Consider the following 20,844-nt stretch of genomic DNA (forward strand, 5'->3'; position numbering starts at 1 on the left):
AGACCTGAGTGGGACGCATAGCCGTTTCAAGAGCAGAGAGACGACTATCGAAAGAGCCGAGGATAGAAACAACATTATCGGTGATGGTTTGACTCTTCTGAAGAGATTCTCTCATCAACACAGCTCTTTCGCTTAGCAGATCCATTCTGCTATCTACAGCCATGGTTACGAAAATCCAAAACACTGGAGAGAATACTTGACTCGTCGCCTTCGAATTCGATAATGGAAGTTGGAGAGAAGAAAGAAAGAGAGACGAAGAAGTTACGACTCGGTTTGATTTGGTGGTGACAGAGCCCGACGAGCCGGTACAAAATCCAGCTACGACGCTTTTTTATTTATTTCCCCTTTTAACTTAAAACCAGAGTTTTTTCAACATTCTCTTAAAATATATATATATATATATATTGACCTCTGTTTTAATTTTTTTTTGTTATAACAAAAATTATAGAATAATTAAATTTTGATAAAATTTTGTTTTTCCACTAACCAGTCATGTAATTATTTCCAATTTAATATAAGGCAGATATACTAACCATAATAATTCTCTCGTATAATTTTTCTTTAGAAAGTCCAAATTTTGTGGTGTGGACAACATTAATGTATAGCAGCAGTGTTGACATATCTATCTAATAAAGGGACTCTGGCCCACAAAATAAAAGGCTATGGCCCAAATACAAAACAGCCCATTAAACACTGCTGCCAACACAAAGCTGGCATTTTAGCCCACAAACTACATATATAATCCATTTGAGAAACATTAACATACAGATTTAAATTTATTTTCTTAGAGAAAATGTCAAGAGAAGAGACAAGTTCTAATTTATAATAACATACGAAACAGATCAAATAAAAATACAACTGACAGTATTTGTGTTTTTTTTTCTTTAGTAAAGGTTTGACATTAACTTTTTAAAATCTTTTTTTAAGGTTTGAAAGTTTCAAACTATTTGTTGAACCAAAAAAAAGAGAAGAGAAAAGGATTGTTAGACGAAGTCACGAAGCTGTAGATGATACTCAAACTTGGGTGGCACTTTGGTGGGTCAATTTCGGCAAAAGAGTTCTATCTTCCTATAAGTTGAACTAAAGCAAAGCATAGGAACCTTTTTTAGTGTGACGACAAAAAAAAAAAAAGGCACCGTTAAGTGACGTCACAATCGGAGCGTGGAAGCACACGCACTTTGAGTCTTTGACTATGCGCATGAACTTTTGCACCAGCCAGAGGTGGGGTTTTGAAGGGGCTCGGCTGACAGCGGAGGCGAAGGCTATGTTTGGCTCCCACAATCCATCAATCGCCGACTCTATAACGTTACTTTGGGAAACCAACTAGTATTTGTGACTTTTCTATAAAAAAAAAGTTGACCTTGAAAGTGTATATTGAAATGATTCCATTACTTACAATATAATTGGTTCCATCGATGACTATTGTAGTTTTTAGAAAATAATAATTCAACCTACTATTTTAGATGGTATTGTAAAACATAGGTGTTCAATCGCCTTTTGCTACCGTCAACTTGAACCGCTTTTACAAACCGCCAAGAAAAAAAAAAAACCAACCGTTTTGCTGATCCACCAAATACGTTTAGCCAACCACAATGGTTGTTGTTGATGTTGTCTTGTTGACTAATGACTACCACCAATCAAAGCAAAACAAGCAAACAAAAAAAAAATCTCTTTATTGATAATGCAATGGCAATCTCGCAGCCGCGATTTCAAAACGCTAACACACACACGTCGACAAAAGAACCTGGGAACCAAAACAGAGACGTTTTAGTGAAGTAAAGTGTCGGAGAGAAGAAAGCAAAGAACAACCAAACGTTACTGTCTCAGGTTTGCTGTGTCTTTGTCTTCTTCCATAAATCTCTTTCTCCTCTCCTCTCTTTCTCGGTAAAGAATAAAAATCTTCTTCCAATTTCTTCATCACATTTCTTTTATTATTATAATCTAAACATCAATACACACAGAGGCAAATAAAAATTCTCCCTTTTTTTTTCTTCTTCTTTAGATTGCTCTACTTATAAAGTAGAAAGTAATGTGCAGCAGATAGATGTAATTATCAACGACGAAGCATCATCATCATCATCATCATTATCATTATCAATTAATCATCATTACAGCAGCTTACTAGATTCATATTTTTTATTTTCCAAAAAGTTTGCTTCTTTTTAGTAGTAGGATTTGATTTTGTTCTTCTAAGATTTACAGATCGATTGAGAGAGAGAGGGAGAGAGAGAGAGAGAGAGATTAAGCAAATCTGGTGTTTTTTTTAGAAAAATGGGATCTTCTTCTGGACAAAGTGGATACGATCTGTCGTTTAAGATCTTGTTGATTGGTGATTCTGGTGTTGGTAAAAGCAGTTTGCTTGTCAGCTTCATTTCCAACTCCGTTGAAGATCTTGCTCCTACTATTGGTAACTTGTGTTTCTCTCTTTGAATTCTCGAGCAAAAAGGTCTCAGATTTACGTTTGATGTGATCTTTATTAATGATCATACTTGCCACTGAAACAATTTTAGTTTCTTGATGATTCACTTTTTTTAGTAAGACCCAATTATAAACTTTTTGTTTGTTAATCTAGCTGTCTTCTTGTCTTGGTTTGGTTTAAGGGAATCTTGTTTTGTCTGTATTATATTTGTTTGATTCAACCCAATTATTGATACTCGTAGGTGTTGATTTCAAGATCAAACAATTGACTGTAGGAGGCAAAAGACTGAAACTCACAATTTGGGACACAGGTGATTCTTCTATACTGAAATTACAAAAAGTTTTTATGTTCCTAAGAAAAGTGATGGTACTTATAATATTCTCGGTGTTGTAGCTGGACAGGAACGTTTTAGAACACTGACGAGCTCTTACTATAGAGGCGCACAAGGAATCATTCTTGGTAATATGTTCATCGTCAATCACAGGAGACTAAGAGATCTCTCTGTCTGTATACTGTTTAGTTAATGTTTCTTGGTGAATGCAGTTTATGATGTGACGAGGAGGGAGACATTTACAAACTTAGTAGATGTGTGGGGTAAGGAGATTGAGCTTTACTCCACTAACCAAGAATGTGTTAGGATGCTCGTTGGGAACAAAGTCGATAGAGTGAGTTTGCAAAATCGAAATTACACAACTTTGTTTTCAAAATATGGTTTGGTCATTCGAATACTCTTTTTTGACGAAATATATGATTGCAGGTATCTGAGAGAGGAGTTAGCAGAGATGAAGGGATTGCTCTAGCAAAAGAACTCAACTGCATGTTTCTTGAGTGTAGTGCTACAACTCGTCAAAACGTGGAGCAGTGTTTCGAGGAGCTGGCTTTGAAGGTAAGATCCTTAATTGGTTTTTAAAAAAACTGATTTTAAAAGAGGAATTTATACATAACAGCGTTTGTTCGTGATGAAACAAACAGATAATGGAGGTACCTAGTCTTTTGGAAGAAGGATCAACTGCTGTGAAAAGAAACATCTTGAAGCAGAAACCAGAACACCAGACTAATCCTCAAGCTGGCTGTTGCAGCTAGTGAGCAGAGAAACCAAAACTTGAATCGTTCTGTTGTGTATCGCAAACTGAATCTGATTCTTTTCTCTGCAGTTGCCTCTTTTGTGTGTAGAACATAATGTGTAGCTTCAATGTAAATTTGTGGGATTACTTGTGTTCTTCTTTTGCTTCTGAAATGAGATTTGTAATAATAATATCATAATAGAATAAACCCCATCCAGTGTTTTCTTTTTAAATCCGTGTTTGTTTTGGGTCAAAGCCTCAAACTATGGATTCGAGTACAGAACAGCAATCAAAGTGAACAAGATAAATCCTAATTTGAACTGTGAAGTCAAAAGTTATACACACTACAACAGTTTCATTTCATAAATTCAAAGTCTTCAACATAGTTTTTTGACCAAACACAGTCTTCCATATCAGGAAGATCATTGTACAGGAAATTATGGAGATAACAAATTAGACATAAACATCACAGCCATCAATGAGATTTCCTACTCCTTCTAGGTAACAACATGAGATTTATCTCTGATTTGAGACGTAAGAGATTAAAAAGATGGCAAGACAATAAAAAACGAGTGCAGGCGAAAAAGAGCGATCATACTCCTAAACGTAACTACAGCAAGCTGGCTTCTCAGTTGTAGAAGAAGATGAAGCAGTATCTTGTTTAGTGATCTTGATACCTTGGGGCTGCAAAGCAACAAGAACAGTACATATGAATTTCACTCAGCTATAATGTCGGTACAAGAGTATGAAGAGCAAGTAATTGTAATAGATTCCTGCAGTTCTTACCTCTGCCTTTGTATCGGTTTCTGTCAATCTTTGTTTGATGTCTTTTGCGATAGAAAGGAAAACATTTTCAACATTTAGGTTTGTTTTTGCACTCTGCAACAATTGTAATCACATCAGTAATCTCAACAAGATATTAGTAATAATAAACAGCAGACATATTTTGTTTTGTTTTCTAGCTCACCGTCTCAAAGAATTTGATTCCATACTCATCAGCCAAAGCTTGGCCCTTTGCAGTTGGAACAGCCTGAAAAAGAAGATCACACATCAGTATACTACAAACTATTAAGTCATGAAAGTAAGTATGCAACTGATGCTTACTTACCCTTTTACTTTCATCCATATCAGCTTTGTTACCAACCAAAATTTTGTTGACATTATCTGAGGCATGTTGCTCGATGTTCTTCATCCAGTTCCTAATATCTGTTGAAACAATCGTATTCAGTTGCCACAAGACTCACAATCCCATTTCCTCAATATCATTGCAGAATTGACTAAACAAGATAAAAGGCACAAAGAAAAGTAAAAGACATACTGTTGAAAGAAGACTCGTCCGTTACATCGTAAACAAGCAATATACCCATTGCTCCCCTGTAATACGCTGCAAGTAATAAAAAATGGACCACAACGCTTTAAAGGCAGAAACAATGAATTGTCTTTTACTTATGGAAACACTCAAGTTATCATCAAGACAAAAACTCAAAGATCAATCAAACTATGCAACTAAAAGATCAAACCCGTCTTATTATTACCTGTAGTAATAGTTCTAAAACGTTCTTGACCAGCAGTGTCCCAAATCTGCAATTTGATACGCTTCCCATCAAGCTCAACAGTTCTTATCTTGAAGTCAATTCTGTATTAAATTATATACACAAACTTAGACAACTACAACAACAAAAGACAATCTTTTAAGTAAACAACCAATACAGAAGAGGAAGAAGACATACCCAATGGTAGTAATGAAACTTGTAGTGAAAGTATCATCTGAGAAACGCAGTAACAAGCAACTCTTCCCCACACCTGAACATATATATATATATATATACACAGAGAGCTATAAAACAAACCAACTTAACACAAAAAAAAAAAGAACTAATTTTGTCAACGAGTTCCACAGTTCCTTAAAGAGTCAATTCTACTACTACTAGTAATACATAGCATAAACAAATCAAAACCATAAAACCCTAATTAAGATCGCAGAAGGTTCAGAACAAAAATATTGTTTTTTTTTTTTTTTTTCAATTGCTAATTGAAGAACACAGGAATGGAGAAAGAAGCTTACCGCTGTCGCCGATGAGAAGAAGCTTGATGAGGTAATCATAGTCTGAACGAGCTCTTGCCGGCGCAACCGCCATCGCTAGAAGATGTTAAAAGAACAAAGAAAAAAGAAAACTTAACACTAATCTATTGATCTCTTTTGCTTCTCAGCAAAAAACTAAAACGAACTCTGCTTTGTTTTTTTTTTCCCCCGGAAAAATCTCTTCCGACGAAAGATTGAAAAATTTTAGGAGACAGAAAAAAGCTAAAAGGAATGCTTCTAAATGTCGCTGAAGAAAACAAGTTGATGGCTAGCTCCCTCTATGCTTACCAAAAATTATTTCGGTGGATGTTATTTTTGTTTGTTTATAGTTTTGGACCTGATATTTTGAAGTATTATTTAGCCCCATTAACTTAATACTCGATTAAGAGCCTGTAAACTTCGTAAAAAATCTCTAAACAATCGAGTTAAGTAAAAAACATGGTTGGAATCAAAACTAAAAACATAATGTTTGGCTAATATATAGAAATCAATCTAAAAACCGGTTTAGTTACTTATATCTAGAAAGTGAAACCGAATGGTTTAATGGACTAAATTGAAAGAATTAAAACTGTTGGGTGTGAATGTATGACATTTAAGAAAGTTCGGGGGGAAGAGGAAAAAGGTAGGTCTGATACTCTGATATGATCAAGTGCGGTCGGTCTACAGTAGAACAAAAGGATAATGGAGTTTAAGGTGAGCTGTCAAGCAGTAAGTGGGTGAAAACGGTTGCTTCGCTGTATAGACGTCGTACACTAGCGTAATCCAGCAATGTATCCAATCATGCCAGAGCCTCTGTTTACATGTGGCATGGTTTGGTTCCAAACAAAGTCAATTTCATTCTATATTACTACTACTATTCATCCACATATGAATTCTTCTTAATCAACATTTATTTATTTCATCTTTTTTATTACTCCACTATACATTTATAACTCCTACGAATTCAACATTGAATTTGTCACGCCTAGCTCATTGCGTAAACTGATATATAAACGCCGTGTATGATTTTAATTATATGAAACCACTATCCTTTACTTATTGTATCCCAAGTTAATGAGTAATCGTCGTCGATTACACTACATGGGCTCGATGTTTTGTCTTATTACAAGTGTGGTTAAGACAGTTTGTAATTGTATAAATTAAAAATATGTGAAAAGGACAGAGACTACATTATAGTTTAAAATGTCTCACCGACGTCTTTCTGAAGGAAATTAACTTATCATAGTGCTATTACTTTAAATGGATGAAACCAAGTTCAAGATACCACTCTCGTGTTCAGTTTAGTTTCTGAACTTTTCAATTGAGGAAAAAAAAATGCATTATACAAAACAATCCAATTTATTTGTAGAAGACATCGTTAATCACAACATCACTTTTACATCAATCGTTATCTAACTGTTAGGAATATTCACTCGTTCTGTTAGTAATATACGTTGCACACTTTTCTCTACATATCGTGTTCATATTTACAAAAGAGATATATAGATGAGTCACATACGAGTCATAGACTATATAAAGACATCAAACATGATGGATATAGAGATACACTATACCATAATTGATACGTAGCGTAAGTAGTCTTAGTTTTTAATTGATAGAACATGTTGTCTAGCATATATATAGGAAAAAAAACACTGAATTTGTAATAGATTTTGCTATTTACACAACACGATTCGTTACATGTATGTCTTGACTCTTGTGATATATGCCCAAAAAATTGGATGGAATCGGCAGTATATGTATTTTCTAGTGCAAAACACATTCATCAAAAGCAGTCGAAGTTTGGGAATCGATATATCTAATGTACTTCAACCTAGTGTGGACTCTCTAAACAACCTAGATTACTCTAGATGTAGTCTTTTTGATTTAATCTAATGAGATAATCATACATGTACTATTATATTATAAAGAATCTGAAAAAACGAACAACCCCAAACGGAAGTGAAGTGTATCGAAAGGAGTTAGTGGCGGCTAACAAACGAAGTGACTTTATGCGAAAGTCATCGTCACATGCTTCTTCCGTTCTCCAAGGAACATCCTCATCAGAATCCTTTAATCATTCTCCCAAAGCTAAGTATTGCATTTATATAATACCTCGATCGATGATTTATTAGAAATGTGCATGGAGAAATGAATAGTTTGAAAGAATGAAATAATTTGAAGTTAATTGAATCAATGTCAAATTACAAGAATGAGTAGACAATAATAATAAGAGGAGGGTTAATGATGTAAACATATCAAGGTCATAAAAAGTAATTACAAAGAACTACTTAATTAGTGATGACAATCAATCAAAGAATTGGACGCTGCCGCGAAGAGAAGAATCTGATCTTTGGGCGCAAACGTGAATTTAGGTTTGTCGCAGCAGCGTTCATCTTCTGGCGCTGGAAGATTCAGATCTAATTGGAGAAAGGTCTTTGGCCGTTTAGATTCTTCATGATGATGATGACTTGATGATGGTGATGATGATATCACTGTTTTGATTGTTGAAGCTGCGTTTGCGTTTATCGTCAAACCTCTATGTCTCCTCATATGACCTCCTAAGGCTTGTCCTGAAGAAAACTCGGCCCTGCAGATTGAACATTCATGCGTTTTCTCAGGTTTCTTGCTACCGTCACTGCTAGTCACTTGTAGCGAAAGAAAGCTTCCTACAGCTCCTGCTTTCACCGTTTCAGCGGCAGACACAGATGCGGTCTTCTTCTCGTCGCATTTGAAAACAACATTTGCTCCGAGTTTGGGCTTCTTGTGGCTAGCCCTGTGCCCTCCTAGCGCTTGGAACGAATGGAAGCTTTTATCACACGTTTTGCACTGGTAATCACCGTCGTCTAGCCCTAACCCTAGAGAAGCCACCGGTTTCTTGTTGATAAAGAAACCCATTTTATGATCGCCACTACTCTTTGCTTTATGTCCTTGAGACAATAGCATTAGACAGTTCGCCATGTCTTCGTCTTCATCAGTAGCTCCTTGGAATTCGACTTCACCAGCTGCTTCTTCTTCTCTCGCCTCCACCAGTGACGATCGCTCACCGCTGCAAACGCTGGAGACTGCGGTCATAAGAGGAGAAGCAGAACGCTGACGCTTGGTGCGTTTGCCCTTGATGAGGAGAACAAGACGCGCATGGTCTCCACTCTCCTCAAGAACACTTGTCATGATCCTCCCTTTCTTGATTGGCTCTCTGTATTTCAAGAACACAAAGAGAGAGAGAGATATATGTATTTATGGAGAGAGAGAGAGAAGTATCAAAGAGTGTTTGGTGGGTTTGGTTTATATGTCTTAGTATCTATCTATATTTAAATATGTGATTGTATTTGTTTATACACATAGTACTCATTTGTGTGTATATATAATGAATGGGTAAGAGAGAAAAGATGAGAAAAGAAGCAAACCCCAAAATAACTTTTGGTGAAGGATTCCTTTCTGGAAGTTTTGGTTTGCAAGCCTGGAACCACTTGTTGTTCTCTTCTTGTTTTTTTTCTTTTATTTCCTTTCNAGCAGCGTTCATCTTCTGGCGCTGGAAGATTCAGATCTAATTGGAGAAAGGTCTTTGGCCGTTTAGATTCTTCATGATGATGATGACTTGATGATGGTGATGATGATATCACTGTTTTGATTGTTGAAGCTGCGTTTGCGTTTATCGTCAAACCTCTATGTCTCCTCATATGACCTCCTAAGGCTTGTCCTGAAGAAAACTCGGCCCTGCAGATTGAACATTCATGCGTTTTCTCAGGTTTCTTGCTACCGTCACTGCTAGTCACTTGTAGCGAAAGAAAGCTTCCTACAGCTCCTGCTTTCACCGTTTCAGCGGCAGACACAGATGCGGTCTTCTTCTCGTCGCATTTGAAAACAACATTTGCTCCGAGTTTGGGCTTCTTGTGGCTAGCCCTGTGCCCTCCTAGCGCTTGGAACGAATGGAAGCTTTTATCACACGTTTTGCACTGGTAATCACCGTCGTCTAGCCCTAACCCTAGAGAAGCCACCGGTTTCTTGTTGATAAAGAAACCCATTTTATGATCGCCACTACACTTTGCTTTATGTCCTTGCGACAATAGCATTAGACAGTTCGCCATGTCTTCGTCTTCATCCGTAGCTCCTTGGAATTCGACTTCACCAGCTGCTTCTTCTTCTCTCGCCTCCACCAGTGACGATCGCTCACCGCTGCAAACGCTGGAGACTGCGGTCATAAGAGGAGAAGCAGAACGCTGACGCTTGGTGCGTTTGCCCTTGATGAGGAGAACAAGACGCGCATGGTCTCCACTCTCCTCAAGAACACTTGTCATGATCCTCCGTTTCTTGATTGGCTCTCTGTATTTCAAGAACACAAAGAGAGAGAGATATATGTATTTATGGAGAGAGAGAGAGATAGAAGTATCAAAGAGTGTTTGGTGGGTTTGGTTTATATGTCTTAGTATCTATCTATATTTATAAATATGTGATTGTATTTGTTTATACACATAGTACTCATTTGTGTGTATATATAATGAATGGGTAAGAGAGAAAAGATGAGAAAAGAAGCAAACCCCAAAATAACTTTTGGTGAAGGATTCCTTTCTGGAAGTTTTGGTTTGCAAGCCTGGAACCACTTGTTGTTCTCTTCTTGTTTTTTTTCTTTTATTTCCTTTCAAATATTTAAATTATATCTCTTCTTTTGGTTAACTTTTGTTTTGCTTGTCTTATGAATCACATAAAAAATTGATTAGTATTTTATCAAATTAAATACTCATAAGCATCCTTAATTATAAATTCCATAGGTACACATTAGCTAGTAACAAAAATATGGATTCATTGCCAGCACTAATCTTTGCAGATTTTTTTCTCTTTATAAGAAGGAAAACTATGACTTTCTTTTTCTGTTAGTAGAAGAGTGTCATCATCCTACACAATCTGAGTGCAACATCTTTTCTAATATTTGAACTTCAATTTTTGACACTTGGAATGTAGTGTATTAGATTAAGAAGAAATCAAATTTGGATTGCGTATTCTAAATATGTCATTCAATTTATTTATTATCTATTCTACATTATCATTAACTAATAAAAATCCTAAAACTTTAGTAACAATCTTGTAGTCCACATGTTCATATTGATAGTTAAAAGTCAGCCACAATCAAATAGGAGGTTTAACACGCAACACGGTTACCACAATATTCACAATTCGGTTAGCAGCATATATATTACAAGTTCCTACAAACTTAAGTTGACGTGATGCAACAAATTTTTATGATTTGAGTCGTCCAACTATGATATATATAAAGCTATTAAAGTACACATTTAACTTGATAATACGTCAAATTCTAATCCTGTTTTTCAATACTACTAATCATTGTGGATTTATGTACACTGAACTTAACTTGCTGATTAAAATAATTAAGTTAATTGATTGGAAAGTAAAAGGCAATCGAATTTTGGGGTCGAGTAGTTCATGTGCAGTTGAGCCAACCCACAATTACACAACACACACAATTATGAATCATGATCCTAGTTATATACTTATATTTAATATATAATTGTAGTGATATTAGCTAAAAACGAATTAAATATATAATATCACTCCCTATGTTTGCGCCTCTTTCTAAGATGTCACCCAATTATTTGATCAAACCCATTATTAATCTTGTGATTACCTAATAATATGTATTTGGTGAAGTAACCTCCCTTATCTTATAGTTTGTTAAATATTTTGTTTTAATGTGTAAACTGTAGTCTAGGTCTTTGTAGTATACCAATAACTCGGTGGCAGCAATCTATAAAATTCAGGAAAACATTTATAAAATATTCATTCTGCATATTAATTCGATAGAAATTTCTGCAAAAGTAAGCAAAATAACGAGTTTCTTAGAGCTGGATTGATATCCAACTTTTTACTCATTCAACTCTAATACACAATAGTTGTCCTAGGCTCTCTATGATTAAATCTTGCTAACGTATAATTACAAATAGAATAGATTATTGAGAAGAATAATTTTGAGTGTATTGTGAAGCTAGTATCGCAATATTAAAATCAGATATAGTATTTAAAATAATCGAATTTAGGAGGAATTGATTGAAGTCTTGGCGTCGAGGATAGTTTGTGTTGTGTTGTGTGTGAAAGAGAGAGCATTGCTTGGCCGCCAAAAGAAGCCATAACTTGCCAACTAGCTAGCTTCACTACTCACCCTAAGCAAAGCATATACTACTTTTTTTTTTAATTCTTCATCAACATAAATTAGTCGTCACCCATCATATGTATTCTAATTACAAAACCTTTTTTGGCACGACTTGTCAGAAACCGTTAAGTAGTAGTGGATGCAACTTGCAAGGATCACCTAGACAAAATACTGCAAATGACCCATGTGTTTTTAATATTGTATATTTACATCGTGATACAAATATATCTCATTTACTCAAGTTTTGTTCTATAAAACCGGGATCCTTCTTGATTAATAAGAAGATTAAGATTATATGGGCCTAATGCAGGCCTGCACTAAATTGAAGGCCCAACCGTTTGTTCGTAACTTTAAAAATATAAACGAAGGATTATGTTCCAAAACAAAAAAAAACCTTGTTCAAACCTAAATCCTTAAATCTGAAATATCGCTCGATTCCTAGAAGTCGCTCTTGTCAACGTACCACCATGGACGAATCTAACATCAAAGTAATCTTCTTCTCCTTATGGATTTTCTTCTTACTCACTCTTTGATTAACCTCTGTGTCGTCTCTCTACTAAGTAATGCTTTTTTTTTCTGCACAAGAAAGCATTTCTTTCTTTCTTTCTTTATAAACTAAACTGTTCTTCTTCTTCTTCTTAATTATGAGCCGGTTTTCTTCTAACTCAATCGCTCTTTTTGATTAACCTCTGCTTCTTGTTGGAAACGAGAGAGAATGAGGAAGAAGAAGTTTGTTATATACAAGTATCTAAACCGTATGCTAAACCAACTATCTGAACCAAATAGCATATTTACATAAACCAATACTTCTCTCTATTTATTAATTAAGTGATGGTTGTCTTATTGTAAGAAAATCCTCTTTTTAATAAAAGGAAGTATACAACATAGTTTTCGTAGACTTTATATTTTTAATAAATGGTTACAAGTGCTTACAAATAGATTATAGATTAATCCATATATTAATATTAATGGTTACAACTAAATATTAAGTATATTCCAAATTGATAATTGATATATTAATGGTAACAAATAAAATCATGGATATTCCAAACTGTATTTTTGGAAGATTTTAGTCTTATATCACGTTGTTTCCAAAAATATTTAAACACAATATTACAAATTTATTTTCCACAGATTTTATCGATAGACCACAATGTTAACCAAATATAGATTACGAAATTGATAGATTGATTGGTTACAAGTTAAATAGTGGGTTACAAGATAGATTACGAAATAAAATTTAACCAGTGTTATAGTACATATACTTATCTAGAATCATTAACAATATAAAACTTACAAAATATGTGTTTTTTTCAAACCTTCATATTTAGCATATGATTTTATTGTATAATATTTTATCAAAAAAAACTTTTAAAAAAAATTACATAAATTATATTTTATGTAAACAATACAATATAAATAAAATGAATTTCAACTACAGTAAAACCTCTATAAATTAATACTCTATAAATTAATAATCACTATAAATTAATAAATTTTGTTGGTCCCAAGTCGGGCCAGTGTAAAAATTAACAATATTCGATAAGATAATAAGATAATAATTTTTTTGAAATCTCAATGTAAAATATGGTCCTAATAATATTATAAATTAATAATCATGTAAATATATATATATATATATATATATATATACTGATATAATAGTGTATGTTTCTCCTAAAACTCATTTCTATAGAACATTTGTAATGTTGTATTTTCAAACTATAATGATATCTCTAAAATATTTTATAACATGTCATACAAATAATTAAATTTTAAAGTTTTAATTTTTAGATATGCATCATTTACAATTTGATAATTAGACAGATTATTAAAATATGAGAATTAATATTATTATTATTCATAAATTTGAATTTATGTATGTCATGTGTATAAGTCAATTTGTTTATAGTATTTGTAATTTATTGTCAATAATGCTTTATAAATATTACAAGTTCAATTCCTAAACCATAAAATTTATAACATCCGAAAGTTTAATCTTATTTTGCTATAATTGTTCCAATTCATAATTTAAAAAAAAACAATTAAAAATATATCTATAAATTAATAATTATTAATTTACAGTGTAAATTAATAATTATTAATTTATAGATAAATTAATATCACTATAAATTAATAAAATGTCTTGGTCCCAACATTAGGTTTTATCGTATTATACTATGAGGCGATCCGTAGAATTTCTGATACACATTTACTTCTGTTTGGCCTGAATGTCCCATATAAGTCATACATCAAGAGTTCAAAAAGAAAAACCGGAATCGGTTAGTTTGTGACATTAACCGTAGAAAACCTAGAATTAATAGTGCTGTAGTGAAATAATAACCGTAGAAAATCATAAATAAAATAAAAAACAGAACGCACTACGAAATCTTAAATCGTCTGAATAAAATCCCAAAGATCGATCTGAAAAAAATATTTGGAACCCTAGGTAGGTAGAAGTAGTCGCTCTTGTCAACATATCACCATGGAAGAATCCGCCATCAAAGTAATCTTCATCATCTTCTTCCTGCTTCTCTATTTAATTAGTTAATATGGTTTTCTGATCATGAAGTATATATGTAAGAAAATTACTATATTCTGAGGCGATCAGTAGAATTTCTGATTAGATCTTTTGTACCTTTTTTAGGGTCTGAAATTGCTGGATTTGAATGACAGTGTTGCAGACGCTTCAAAACGCCGCCGGTAAAATTTATTTATTTTGTACATACTATATATATTATTTTTGGGAATTTTTTTTTCCCTTTTGTTGTCTGTGTTGATGATATCATAGTATTGATGTCAAAATCAAATTGTTTTGAACAATTAGCATTATTACGACGATTTCCATTGAGGGATATGACACTAAGCTTCCAGCTTATTATGTCAAGCTTGAGTTGGAAAGACATTTCTCTTCTTGTGGATGGATATTAGTTTGTTGTGTTCCCAAAGACTATGAACGGGGTATCCTCAAGAGGTACCTTTCTTTTCTTTCTTTTATTTGTGGCTTCTTATTAATTCCCTCCCTTCCAGGCTCTCTCATTCATGTTTTAATTATAATCTCAAAAATACTATTTTTTTGTTTTTTTTGTTTTTTTTTTTTATGTATTGTACTCGATCGTTTTACATCAGTGTTGCCTTCGTGAGGTTCGAGGGAGGAGCTGCCGAAGAAAAGGCGTTGAAACTTAATAATACTGACGTGGGAGGATGGACTGCAATTTGTTAAGCCTGCACCCTTTGCGAAACCGTACGATGTTAATCCTGACGTTGATATTTATAATTCCTTGACTTGGAAAACAGAACACACAGACAGGTAACTTTTGATAAATATTTTCTTTTGCAAATCTTTTTTTTTTTTTTTTTGTTGGATGTACTACCGATTCTGATGGCGAGAGCCACCCAAGTACATACATTTGCTCGCTCTTGCTTCTTAGATTCTTCTTGTTAACAAATTAAAAACCTCTCATTAGTTTCGTTGTTTATTCTTTTTATATTAGGTCGTTTACTTAATAAGAAGAAGAAGAAGATGGAGAAGTAGAAGGCTCTTTCTTAGGAGAAGACTAACCCTCTTTCGTGTTTTTAACTGTGATACAATAATGTAACCTTTGAAACAACAAACGCTAAGAACATGTGTAGAAAAGGCCAAGGAACTAAGTGGATCTAACATGGGAGAAAGGACTCTTGTTGTTGATGAACCTGCTGTGTCCCGAAGAAGGAGGCGCATCACCTATCTCCCAAGTACGTACATTTGCTCTTGCTTCTTAGTTTCTTCTTGTTAACAAATAAAAACCTCTCATTAGTTTCGTTGTTTATTTTCTTTATATTATTAGGTTGTTACTTAATAAGAAGAAGAATAAGATGGAGAAGGAGAAGGCTCTCTCTAATTAGGACTTGGAAAATACTCGATCTCTAACATCAACTAGTAGGTTGGTTTCTTAACCAATAATAGATCAGTTAATTTAGTTGGTCGAGTCGACTTTTAAATTTGTATATACCAAATTTAATTATACAACTATGACGACTGAATACTATAGTTTTAGTCAGACATGCATAAATGATATGAGAAGATGCTAGCTTAGCTATCTTGGAGGCTTGGTGCACGAAATTCACGAAATATGGTACAAAATAAACATATATAAAAACATGGTTAACAATATTTTTTTATATATAATATTGACCTGGTCCATGAATCCATATTAATGTGGTATGATTCACTCTGTTTTTCCTTAAGAAATATTATAGCTAGCTGTCCTTGAGAAACAATATCATACAAGCAAAGACGTCATCAATTTTTACACACTCCACTTTTCTTAATGTAATATCTGTATGTAATCATATACTGATACAATATGAAAATAATATTGGCATTTTAAACAAAAAAATATCTTGATAAGCTCCATTAGTTTGTATCTTAATTTGTTAATTGCATCAAGCATGTTATTACCTAATTTTGCATAGTGACGCGATTCCATCGTGCCTAGTTTGATGGTGAAGGTGGTGCATCCTGATTGGTGGATAAATGATTCTTGGATTTTATCAGTTCACCACCACCTGAATGATTTGATTTGATATAATAAAACAGAACAAAATAAAAAGAACTATAATGCGCACTACCATTTGTGCATAAATATTTCATGTGGTGAATTAAATAAATAAATCAGTACGTACCCTTACTACATATATAGTGCCCTAATCATATATTTGTTGGATGATTCAAATAAGAGATTTTGATTAAACTATATATAAGCTATGACGACCAAGGCTTGCTCGCTCTTGCTACTTCTACTGCTCACGGTAACCGTAGTGGTAAGACCATTGGAGGAGCTAGCCGTGACTGGTACACGGAGAATTCTGACAACAGAGAAGGTATCCGGAGAAGAGGTTGAGGCCGATGTCAATAACCACCATAGCATTCCAAGGGAGTCTTGGGGTGATAATGATAATAATCCATGATCCATATATTTAGTTAAAGATGTTTACTAGCTAAGATCATGTTTCTATGCTAGTCTTCTTTCATACGTGTTTTGTCCCACCCTTTGTAAGTTTGTTACCATTCAAATCCTATCGGTTATAGTTTCGGTTCTTCAAATTTAGTACCGAAAGACATCAATTGGATTTTAGAATCAAAACAAATGGTAAACATTTTACAAAATCCCCCACTCGATCACATAATTAAATTAGTTAATTACATCTAGTGATAGAGTTTGACTTAGACTTTTCCAAATTCTTTGACAAGTCTTTGTAAATCTTCAACAGAGCTTCCATTTGCCTCCGTCACGGCCACTTCAGTCTTCCGACGTATCTCTTCAGCCCGAGCAGCCACCTCGCATCCTCCCACACCCATCGTTTCCGCAATCACCCGACCCAACTCAACCGGGTCGGGAACAGTTTCTCCTCCTTCGCAAACCCTAACCGCAACACCCAAATTCTCCACAAGCAGCCTCGCGTTCACAAACTGGTCCGCCTCCATAGGCCAGCCCAAGATCACAACCCCACTCGTTATCCCTTCAAGCACCGAGTTCCATCCACAATGGCTCAAAAATCCACCAACCGCCACGTGTCGCAAGACCGCCAGCTGGGAAACCCATCCTCTAACCACCAAACCCCGTCCAGATACCCGATCCTCGAACCCGTCGGGTATCGGATCTTTCTTAACCACCCAGACAAACCGGGTCATGCTTTTCTCAAGACCTAGAGCCAAAGCATCACACTGGCCTTTAGTCAACGCCTTTTGACTCCCGAAACAAACGTAGACGACAGACCCGTCTGGGGATCCGTCAAGCCAACTCAGCAAATCCGGATCTATAAAACCCGGATCCGAATTAAGACCCGACCCGATTGAACAAAGCGGCCCGATTACAAAAACCCGATCATGACCACCGGTTCTCTGTTTCACGTACTCGAGATACTCATCTTCCAGAACCTGAGAAGAATTGAAAACAGAGCCGTAGCTCAACAGATTCATGGAGAAGTCTTTGATGGTTTCGAGATCCGGTGACGGAGTTGGGAGACATCGCCGGACTATAGACGGAAGATGCTCTTCTTTGAAAATCGGAGCACGAGGAAGATCAAGTAGATGAACCGGATCCGCTGATTTGATCCGATCGATGTTCTCGAAGCAGTACTGGAGTACTGAGACTAAGAAGAAGCTAATGGAGAAGAAAGCGAAGCGAGGGATAGAGATTTGATCGCAGAGATCGTGAGTCCAACCGAGGAAGAAATCGGAGATGAGAGCGATCGGAGGATTTGGATGAGATCGGAACCAGTTGATGATTGGATCTCGAAGCTGACGAAGAGAAGCCATGATCGGGAGGTTTCCTGAATTCCCGATGTCTTTGACGTTCTCGACGCCAGGAGGGAGTGAGGGATGAGGAGGGAAAGGGAAAACGACGGAGGTGACGGAGGACGGATGAGCGGAGAGAAGAGGAGAGAGGTAAGTGAGGTTCCCGGGAGTGACGATGACGGAGACGTTGACTCCACGGAGGCAGAGTTGGTGAGTTAAGTCAAGTAGAGGAAGTAAGTGGCCTTGTGCTGGGTATGGAAACACCACTAGGTGTGGTGGTCTCGAACTCTCCCATCTACTTTCCGGTAGCAATACCGCCGTCCGTCATGTCGCGGTTGCGTAACCGTTTATGGGTGTGTGTGTGTTTTTACGGTTGTTTTGGTAGTAAACGAAAAAGATTTGATATTATAATGATTTTTTTTGTGTGTGTGGATATTAAGGTATGACGTCATTGCCTCTCATTGGTCGCATTTAGATTTATCAATGACGTAGCAAAAAGCAAATCCCTCGAATACTCAATGCTTGACGAACGAACCCTCTTGAGGGATAAGAAGATTATTAGGACTATATATGGGCTTAACGCAGGCCTACACTAAATTAAAGGCCCAACAGTTTGTTCGTAACTAGATAATATAAATAAGGGTGAGATTCACAAAAAGGAAAAAACCGTTGTTGAAATCAAAATCCCTAGATCTGAAAAATAAAAATAAAATATTTCGAATCCCTAGCGCTGCCGCTCTTGTCAAGTTTGATCACCATGGACGAATCTGCTGGCATAAGAAGAGTAATTTTTCTTCTCCTTATGGATTTCTTCTTTCTCTTCACTCTTTGCTTAAACTCTGTTTCCAAGTATTGTAAGAAAAAAGTATTTATGAGGTTAGGAACTGTAGGATCTGAAATCGCTGGATTTGAACGATCGTGTTGTTGCAGACTCTCCGAAACCCAAACCCCAACCCCAACCCCGGTACCTAAATATATATTGGGAATTTTGCGTTTGTCAGGTGTTGATGATATAAGATTATCTCTTGCTGCTGCATATTGTTGTTCCCTAGGACGACTATATCCGTGGAGGGATATGACACGAGGCTCTGTGAGTATGCTCTCAAGCTCGCGCTGAAGAAACACTTCTCTTCATGCGGAAGGGTCGGTCATATTTATGTTCCCAGAGACTATAAAAACGGTATCCTTAAGAGGTACCTTTTTTAATTTCCCTCTCTCTTTCTCTCATTCATGTTTTTAAATGCTCTGGTAATAAACTCAGAAAATAAATAAACTTTGTTTTTGTTTTACAGTGTTTCCTTCATGTTCTTGTCTGGAGAAGGTGTCGAAGAAAAGGCATTGGAACTCAATGGAACTGACGTTGGAGGATGGACTGTAATCGTTAAGGCCGCACCCTCTCAGACAGAATACATGGATCCTCCTTGTCCTGTTAACCAAGCAAAAATACATCGGTAAAATCAATATTATTACTATTATTATTATTTAGGATGCGTTTGCATCTTTGTGTCCAGATGTTAATAATAATAATATTTTCTCTCGTGCAATGCAATCAATTATTTTAGGGTCCGCGTTACCGGGTTTGACACTTCGCTTCCTGAGATTGATCTCCAGATGGCGCTCTGTGATCATTTCCCTTCATGTGGAGAGGTCTGGCAAGTTCGGGTTCTTTCTAGGTTTGTGCCTTCTCCCAAGTTTGTGTGTTTTGTTTCCCAAGCTCTCTAGTGTTATCGATTTCTCTCTAACTAAAGACCCTTTTTTTAAATTTTTTTTGCAGCATTCCAGTAGCTTGTATTTATCTTAGGGGAAAAAGTTGTGTAGTAGACAAGGCGCTTAATCTAAATGGATGTAACATGGGAGGAATGAATCTTGCAGTTGAACCTAATCAGCCGCAACCGGGAGACATAGTAATCAAAAGAGAGCGTCTCTGCACTACTACTGGCTATGTGCTCCCAAGTACATCAATTTTTTTTTTTTGCTCTTCTTTAGATAATTCTTTTTTCTCTCACCAGTTGCGTTGTTTATAACTTTATTTTATTATTTTATATATTAGGTGTCTTAATCAGGGCGTCCGAGAATAAGAAGAAGAAGTTGGAGATGGAGATTGAGATGGAGATGAATGAGAACAAGAAGAAGAAGATGAAGATTAAGCTGGCCAAGTTGGACAAGGAGATTCAGATGCGTAAGGAGAATAAGGTGAAGTTGGATATGGAGAGGAAGAAGAGGCTAGAGATGGAGAATCTTGAGATGGCTCAAGAATCTTTGATATAATTCAGAAATTCAGAGATCTAAACAAGAATGGAAGCCATTATCAGACAAGAGGAACAGAGCAGATGAGTAACCTTCTATAGGAATTCCACATTATGTGCTGCTGCTAACCATAGGAGTCAGAACATGAGTTTAAGGTTATAGGCCTAGATCATTGCCTCGATATGCAAAATTACAAAATAAGCCTTTTCATACAAGAAGCTAAACAGCAAAGGTTCATATGCATAAATGAGAAACCTTTGAGAAATAGATAGAAAAGAGAAACCAAGCCATAGGAGATTTACTAACATGAAAATCGGAGCTACTGAGGCATCGAGCAATCTGTTGGAACAGAGGGACCATACAGCGTTGGAACTCAACAGTTTGTGTTGCGCCTCCAGAACCTCTTTAAGTTCACCAAGAAAGAGAACCTCTTTTGTACAGTTTGTCACAGGCCAAAACTTCAGCAATCCCCTGATTACTGTATCCGCAAGCTTATAATCTTTTTCCGCAACCTGAACAATGCAGTAAGACAACTGTTGATGATACATTGCGATTGGTTTCGGCTTATGCAGCGGTATCAACGCCCTGATCAGAAAGAGCTTGTGCTCC

General features: G+C 35.7%; 6 protein-coding genes across 8 annotated transcripts; 2 read left to right on the plus strand and 4 right to left on the minus strand.

Annotated features, from left to right (window-relative positions):
- On the plus strand, positions 1,712-3,696 carry LOC104708776 (ras-related protein RABC2a). 2 transcript variants are annotated; one of them, XM_010425399.2, is made up of 7 exons: positions 1,712-1,827; positions 2,268-2,407; positions 2,661-2,729; positions 2,813-2,878; positions 2,963-3,084; positions 3,177-3,305; positions 3,392-3,696. In XM_010425399.2, the coding sequence occupies exons 2-7, from the start codon at positions 2,272-2,274 to the stop codon at positions 3,500-3,502; spliced, it is 633 nt and encodes a 210-aa protein (XP_010423701.1). In that variant the 5' UTR covers positions 1,712-1,827; positions 2,268-2,271; the 3' UTR covers positions 3,503-3,696. The 2 variants fall into 2 exon arrangements, with proteins under 2 accessions (XP_010423701.1, XP_010423700.1); XM_010425398.1 differs by lacking the exon at positions 1,712-1,827 and having other exon boundaries at positions 1,891-2,407.
- On the minus strand, positions 3,812-5,839 carry LOC104708777 (ras-related protein RABE1d). Of its 2 annotated transcripts, none has more exons than XM_010425400.2 (8): positions 5,549-5,839; positions 5,214-5,286; positions 5,019-5,119; positions 4,802-4,867; positions 4,592-4,689; positions 4,451-4,513; positions 4,270-4,362; positions 3,812-4,167 (listed from the first exon to the last, which is right to left on the minus strand). In XM_010425400.2, the coding sequence occupies exons 1-8, from the start codon at positions 5,619-5,621 to the stop codon at positions 4,084-4,086; spliced, it is 651 nt and encodes a 216-aa protein (XP_010423702.1). In that variant the 5' UTR covers positions 5,622-5,839; the 3' UTR covers positions 3,812-4,083. The 2 variants fall into 2 exon arrangements, with proteins under 2 accessions (XP_010423702.1, XP_010423703.1); XM_010425401.2 differs by having other exon boundaries at positions 5,210-5,286; positions 5,549-5,587.
- Positions 7,702-8,864, minus strand: LOC104708778 (zinc finger protein ZAT5-like). Its single transcript, XM_010425402.1, has one exon. The coding sequence runs from the start codon at positions 8,714-8,716 to the stop codon at positions 7,841-7,843; it is 876 nt and encodes a 291-aa protein (XP_010423704.1). The 5' UTR covers positions 8,717-8,864; the 3' UTR covers positions 7,702-7,840.
- On the minus strand, positions 8,806-9,994 carry LOC104709960 (zinc finger protein ZAT5-like). Its single transcript, XM_010426493.1, has 2 exons — positions 8,953-9,994; positions 8,806-8,850 (listed from the first exon to the last, which is right to left on the minus strand). Exons 1-2 carry the CDS (start codon positions 9,841-9,843, stop codon positions 8,806-8,808), a joined length of 936 nt encoding a protein of 311 aa, XP_010424795.1. The 5' UTR covers positions 9,844-9,994.
- Positions 16,780-18,309, minus strand: LOC104709961 (UDP-glycosyltransferase 89A2-like; the record flags this gene model as incomplete). Its single annotated transcript, XM_010426494.1, has 1 exon — positions 16,780-18,309. A coding segment is annotated over one exon (1,395 nt), but the record flags the coding sequence as incomplete, so codon positions are not given.
- On the plus strand, positions 18,647-20,746 carry LOC104708781 (nucleolin 1-like). Its single transcript, XM_010425404.2, has 7 exons — positions 18,647-18,772; positions 18,879-18,952; positions 19,041-19,181; positions 19,281-19,439; positions 19,551-19,661; positions 19,763-19,941; positions 20,039-20,746. The coding sequence occupies exons 1-7, from the start codon at positions 18,746-18,748 to the stop codon at positions 20,254-20,256; spliced, it is 909 nt and encodes a 302-aa protein (XP_010423706.1). The 5' UTR covers positions 18,647-18,745; the 3' UTR covers positions 20,257-20,746.

Source organism: Camelina sativa, chromosome 8, assembly GCF_000633955.1.
Source record: "Camelina sativa cultivar DH55 chromosome 8, Cs, whole genome shotgun sequence".
NCBI classification, from domain to species: domain Eukaryota; kingdom Viridiplantae; phylum Streptophyta; class Magnoliopsida; order Brassicales; family Brassicaceae; genus Camelina; species Camelina sativa.

What these genes read in the sequence shown, in the direction of transcription:
- LOC104708776 (XM_010425399.2), top strand. Translation starts at nt 2,272, where the DNA reads ATGGGATCTTCTTCTGGACAAAGTGGATACGATCTGTCGTTTAAGATC. An exon ending in CGCACAAGGAATCATTCTTG is followed by an intron (nt 2,879 to 2,962) that starts GTAATATGTTCA and finishes TGGTGAATGCAG; the next exon opens with TTTATGATGTGACGAGGAGG. An exon ending in TCGAGGAGCTGGCTTTGAAG is followed by an intron (nt 3,306 to 3,391) that starts GTAAGATCCTTA and finishes TGAAACAAACAG; the next exon opens with ATAATGGAGGTACCTAGTCT.
- LOC104708781 (XM_010425404.2), top strand. Translation starts at nt 18,746, where the DNA reads ATGGACGAATCTGCTGGCATAAGAAGA. An exon ending in AAACCCCAACCCCAACCCCG is followed by an intron (nt 18,953 to 19,040) that starts GTACCTAAATAT and finishes GTTGTTCCCTAG; the next exon opens with GACGACTATATCCGTGGAGG. An exon ending in TACTGGCTATGTGCTCCCAA is followed by an intron (nt 19,942 to 20,038) that starts GTACATCAATTT and finishes TTTATATATTAG; the next exon opens with GTGTCTTAATCAGGGCGTCC.
- LOC104708777 (XM_010425400.2), bottom strand. Translation starts at nt 5,621, where the DNA reads ATGGCGGTTGCGCCGGCAAGAGCTCGTTCAGACTATGATTACCTCATC. An exon ending in TCTTCTCATCGGCGACAGCG is followed by an intron (nt 5,287 to 5,548) that starts GTAAGCTTCTTT and finishes ATATATGTTCAG; the next exon opens with GTGTGGGGAAGAGTTGCTTG. An exon ending in GAATCAAATTCTTTGAGACG is followed by an intron (nt 4,363 to 4,450) that starts GTGAGCTAGAAA and finishes CAATTGTTGCAG; the next exon opens with AGTGCAAAAACAAACCTAAA.
- LOC104708778 (XM_010425402.1), bottom strand. Translation starts at nt 8,716, where the DNA reads ATGACAAGTGTTCTTGAGGAGAGTGGAGACCATGCGCGTCTTGTTCTC.